The 6,000-nt window shown below is 47.4% G+C and overlaps 1 protein-coding gene across 1 annotated transcript in view; it reads left to right on the forward strand.

Moving 5' to 3' along the window:
* Nucleotides 1-5,162, forward strand: part of LOC133258042 (uncharacterized) — a 36,711-nt gene extending 31,549 nt beyond the window's left edge. Inside the window, exon 3 of the mRNA XM_061434376.1 lies at nucleotides 2,814-5,162. Coding sequence (XP_061290360.1) covers nucleotides 2,814-2,929 — 116 coding nt within the window. The 3' untranslated portion in view covers nucleotides 2,930-5,162. The remainder of the gene's footprint in view (nucleotides 1-2,813) is intronic.
* The last annotated feature ends 838 nt before the right edge of the window (nucleotides 5,163-6,000 follow it).

Here is a 6,000-nt window from a genome sequence, read left to right on the forward strand (position 1 = left end):
TCAGCTAAACCCTTTGACCTTTACGTTCAAGAGAGAAGGGGAATCGCCTTGGGAAATTAGGTCAGACTGGGGCTCCTTACTCCAGTGGTTGCTGATTTCTCTAAACAGATCAAATTGCTAAAGAATGGCCTCCAGGCCCGCGGGCAACAGCAGCTACTACAGTCCTGCTAAAGGAGACTGAAAAAGCTACTGTTTGGTCAGACAATCTCTATGTGGTCCTCACACCAGGTTCAGTTTTAGTAACTTCTAAGGGAATAGAATGGCTATCCCCCAAAGATCAATTCAAGTTCAGGTTATGCATTTAGATAGACTTAGTGGTCACCATAAAAACCTGTCATGCACTAAATCCTGCTACCCACAGAAACAGAGTCCTTGGAGTCTGACTGTATAGAAACCACAGACATGATCTATTCCAGTCGCCCGACCTAGGAGTGAGTCTCTCCCAAATGCAGAAGAGGAATGGCTCACAGTTTTATGAGAGAGGAAAAAGGCTGGTGGGATGCATAGTGACCTCCTAGACCCAGACATACACACGTGAAGCTTACCCCCCAGGGACTTCAGCTCAAAAGGCTGAGCTGACAGCCCTCACCTGAGAATTAGAACTCGGTCCAGGGAAGATCTTAAATGTTAACACAGATTCCAGGTGTGCATATGAATCCCACACACACACAGAGCTATTTGGAAAGAAAAGGGAATGTTTAATGTAGAGAAGAATCAGGTAAAATATGGATTAAACATATTAGGACTCTTAGAAGTGGCAGTGATTCAATGTCGGGGTCATCAAAGAGTACAGAGATAATAAAGGGAAACAACAAAGTGGAAACACTTGCCAAAAGAATGGCCCTAGAACCAGTAACTTGGCAATTACCCCTCATAACGAGGCTGCTGCTGCTGCTGCTGCTGCATCGCTTCAGTCGTGTCCGACTCTGTGCGACCCCATAGATGGCAGCCCACCAGGCTCCCCCGTCCCTGGGATTCTCCAGGCAAGAACACTGGAGTGGGTTGCCATTTCCTTCTCCAATGCATGAGAGTGAAAAGTGAAAGTGAAGTCGCTCAGTCGTGATCAACTCCTAGCGACCCCATGGACTGCAGCCTACCAGGCTCCTCCATTCATGGGATTTTCCAGGCAAGAGTGCTGGAGTGGGGTGCCATTGCCTTCTCCGCATAACAAGGCTAGATCCATCCAATTATTCCCCAGGATATATGAGCAAAGAATCAGACAAAGCTGAGAATTGGGGCTTCAGTATATAACTGATCAGGACCCTTCTGGAATAGACCTCCCTACTCCCCAGTCCATGTCCTCTGTGTGCTTCTTATTTGTAGGAAAACTTTAGTCTTCCAGGTCTCCCCTGAGTCATCAAAAGATGACTTAAAATTAATAATTGAAAGATCAACATGTAGCAACAACAACAACAAAATTAAACAGTAGATGAGTCACACAACAGTCACAGACTCTTCAGTTCCTCCCTGAAGGACATAAAGAAAAGTGTCTGATATACATCCCTGAGTTGTTTTGCAGATATTAAAGCCCCATCAGATGGAAGAAATTAAGTGCATGATGACCATGAGCAAGTGGTATCCAGACCAGCTGGGATCTGAGAATTGATGTTAGCCCCTGCGACACCCCCTGTTACTTCAGAGAATTGTGCATGATCTAATCACATATCCCGCAACTCCCTCACCATGCCTTTAAAAACCCTTTCCTAAAATCCATTTGTGTTTTCCAGGTTTTTAAGCATTACTCCTTATTTGGCACCTGCAATAAAGGCTGCACTTTTCTTCACCACAACCTGATGTCAGTAGATTGGCTTTACCGTGAGAGGGAAAGCTGAACCAAGTTTGGTTCAGTAACAGATGGAGATCTAGAAGGCCATGTGGGGCTAATTACTGAACATGAGCAATAGTTCTTTCCCCAAACTTTAGCTTCTCAAACCATCAGGGGAGACTCATAGGAACTCATTACAGGAAGGAAGCTCTATATAATCAGTTAGGTGAGTTCATGGTGACTCCAGGCATGAAAAGTATAGCTAGTTTGATAGTTGAGACATGCCCCATGCTGCATAGTGAATACCCAGACCCCAGATAAAGCCCATTCAGACCAGAGGGACATGTCCTGGAGAAGACTGACAGACTGACCTCACTGTCATGCCAACAGCACAGGGCAATTTCAGGTGTCTCTAGGCACTTCTGCCCAGTCTGACATTGTTCAGCCTGGGCAGAAGGGCTCCCCACTAGAACTGAAATGGCAACAGTGGCTTAAGTAAGAGAGAAAATTCCCAGGTTTGGGTTCCCAGGATCCTTATGATGAGGAAAATCATAAATAACAGAAAGAAAAAAAAATGACAACTGACATGCCCCATTTATGGCAGGCCTTTCCCAAAGTGCAACGTGCACCTACATTACACATTAACCAGACCTCCTCAAAGCAGGAGGATGAAATCAATATGTGAGAAAAAACTGGCCCCTTTCTTCAGAAGCCAGCACTGTAATAATTCTATAATTAATGCTTCTTTTTCATCTCATAGAAGGGTACAAGGGGTCTCATGGACCAAAGGCTTGTCTGTACATGAGTAATTTTTAAAAAAGACAAAAAACCCACAACACTTTGTTGGTTGAACTATGGATATGATGCTAACCTGTCAACTTGGTACATAATTTGTCTCAAAAATGTATGAAAATGCATCTTTAATTCCTGATCAATGAAGACATTTTCCCAGCTTTTGAGAACCTGTTTCCTGGGTTAGCACCTTCATTTGGCTTGAATAAAATTCTCTATTCTTTCTTAGTTTGATTACTATTTGCTTTTTTGTCAGCACAAAGTGATAACGGCCCAGCATTCCTGCCTCAAGTGACAAAAGGGATGACGAGTGCCTTGGACATAAAATGGACCTCACACTCATCCTGGAGACCTTGTTATCCAGGAAAGTAGAGAGATCCAACCAGACCTTAAAAGGAACTTAGTCAAGCTATGTCAGAAGACTCAAAAAAATTGATTAACTTATACCCAATTGCCTTGCTCTGCATGTAATTAGCTCCCAGGGATAAAGTCAAGTGTGTTTGAACTCATGTGTGGTAGACCCACTCCCCAAGCCCAGAAGAGGAGACATTTTAGACCCTTTGAAATGAAACAACTTAAGTGTGCCCTCCAGGTAGCAGAAACTATGGTAGTAACCAGGTGAGGCTGCACCTGCTCACCTGCCCTCCAGTCGTTCCAGCCAGAGGATCAGGTGGATCTAAAAACCTGAAAACCAGCAGCCTGCAATACCAATCACTCCTGAGAGAAGCAGACCCTACCTGGTGATGCCGACTACCATCAACCAGAAGCTGTAGAAGGTCACTCCATGGGGACATCACACTTGAGAGAAGGGGCCCTGAGCACCCACCTATGAGGAGACAACCTCGAGCAAGTGGACCCCCTTGACTACTTGTGTGAAGATCTCTCTGACCTGAAGCTTTCTTCCAGACAACAATAAAAGTGTGTCCCCAAAGAGCAAATGACTAATTGCAGGAGTTGTTGCACTCAGGGCAGTTAGAGACCTTGGCCAAAGGAACCACATACAACACTCACCATGAAAAAAGTAACAGCCACCCTTGTGACGGTCTGATGAGACCCGCCTGGACTTCTAGTGTGACATAAGCCCACTACCTCCCTGGCTGGGGGTGGTCCTGGGGACTGAGTTGGCTCTGATCTCCCATTCGCTGCCTGGGGAGGGGTCTGCACACCGGGCAGCATGTGGAGCTATTTTCATGAGGATGCACGTAGCCTCACTGAAGGAGGTGTAGATGGACACTGGGTGGCAGACACCAGGCTGCCTGATCTGGGGAACAATCCGGGGCCAGGGTGATGGGGCCACATGAGCCCCACTGGGTTTGTCCTTTCCTGCGCCCCTCCATGATCCTCAGAATCTAGAAAACTCCAGATGGCTGTCTCTCAGGGACAGAACAGTTAGGGCTGAGGCCCAGGGGCACCAGACGCGTCCAGAGGAGGTAAGAGAGGTCTCGTTCCTCTCCAGGTCCTGACGACCCCACACTCAACAGGAAGCAGCTGCAGGAGCTGGACCTGCACCTTCAGGAAGAGGAGAAGGACAGGCACAGAGGAGGGTCATGTCACCACAAAGCCCATCAACAGTTCCTGGGTAGAAAGCACAGAATCTGCTCATCAAGTAGTCTAACCTTTTTTCTTTTTCGTTGTGCTGAGCTGAGCCTCACTTGTTCACAGAGTGCCTCCAGCAGAGGCCTTGCACCCAGCCTTTCATACCAGATGCCCTGATGCGAAATGGCCACACCTTAGCTCTGAGGGCCATGCGCAGAGATATCGCACCCGGCACTGTGATCTGGAGCCTCAAGCAGCACAGCTGAGCCCTCCTGGGAGACCCTCGCCCCCTCCCAGCTGACAGGAATCATATAAAACAGCCCTGCTGGTTTGGGGGAGAGCATGTGCTCTAGACCAAACTCCTACCTCTCACGCTTTATTGGGAATAAAGCTCTCCTCTCATTCTGAATCAAACTTCTCATTCTATGGGTGCAAGTGACTCCTGGCAGAAGGACCATTTTTGAGGTATGACTCAGAAGTGTAGGTGACAAAACAGGAAGAAATAAAATCCTCTTATGCCCAATAACAGTAGGATTCTCCTAGAGACTTAGATAAGGGAGAAGCACTAGACTAGCCAAGAAAATTGTTTGATTCTTAAATTCAAGTGTGGTCTGCATTGTTCCCTTGAAACGTGATGCTTACCCTTGGAAACTCGTTGCTCCCTCCCTTATAGAAGCCAGGTGTGCGGGGAGCTGCCCGTGAGAACGGGGTCCTTTGTCCGAAGGACACAGCTCTGGGAGCTGCCTCAGTCCTTGAGGGTTTGCTTGCAAACATAGCTCTCTGTCCCGCCACCCCAGAGATTAGGCGCTTATTTACTGCAGGCACCTGGAGTTCTGTGCAAACTTCTCACGCACAGAGAAATGTTATCTGGTGTAAGAAATAATAACAGGGAGCCATTCCCATGCTCTCAAGATTTCTTGTGACTGTTTGTAAGATGTATAGGCCAACCAAGAAAAAATGTCAACTGTCTTGTCTTTCTCACGCTTTTCTGTATAAATATGAGATGTTGAATAAAGTTGGTGTCAGACTGCGTCCCTTCGTGGTGACGTGTCTGAACCTCTCGACCCCATTTTGTAGTCTCTTGCTTTGGTTTCTTTCTTAGCCCCGCCGTGCACGTTCTCGGGACCTGATCGACTTTGCCGGCTGGCTCCGGCACAGGTGAGGTGTGTAGACCTTCTGTTCTATCAAGAACCAGACAGCCAGGAACCTCTCAGAGGTGGGATTCTTGAGGGAAATCCATTGTCCTGGAGACCCAGGCTCACACTCGACCCAGGAACCAACAGCATCGGAGCGTTTTCTCCTTCAGATGCCCCCACTCTATTTGCTATGAAGTAATGGGACTGGATGCCATGATCTTAGTTTTTTGAATGTTGAGTTTTAACACAGCTTTTTAACTCTTCTCTTCCATGATTCTTAGGCAGGGTGGCCACCTTTTTGGTTACTCTGATGGTAAAGAATCTGCCTGCAACACTGGAGACCCAGGTTTGATCTCTGGGCTGGGAAGATAGAATTCTGGAAAGACCTAAATGGATATGAGGGGAAGTCCAAGGGCAGAGGGAACAGAAGGGTGGAGGTGCTGGGGGCTGGGCAGGGAGAGGACCAGCAGGGTCTAGAGGGTGCTCATTCATCTCAGCCTCCTCCCCACCTCTTAGTCATGGGCTCACTCACACAGTCAGGGGGCTGGTGATGGTGGTCTTCTCTTAGCCTCAGCCCTGCTCTTCTGGGGAAGATAAGGGAAGAATTTGCAGAGGCTGAAAGACAGGACTAAGTGATATCCATGTCCTTCATACCCTGGGAGCGGATGAGAGATCTGAACACTATAAAATGTGTGATGTCCCTACTTTGGGAGTGGAGAAGTAGCAACTACTTATACAAGGAGACACAGCACATGTTTCCCTCAAATTCAG

The sequence above is a fragment of the Bos javanicus genome, chromosome 12, assembly GCF_032452875.1.
Source record: "Bos javanicus breed banteng chromosome 12, ARS-OSU_banteng_1.0, whole genome shotgun sequence".
Classification (NCBI taxonomy): Eukaryota; Metazoa; Chordata; class Mammalia; order Artiodactyla; family Bovidae; genus Bos; species Bos javanicus.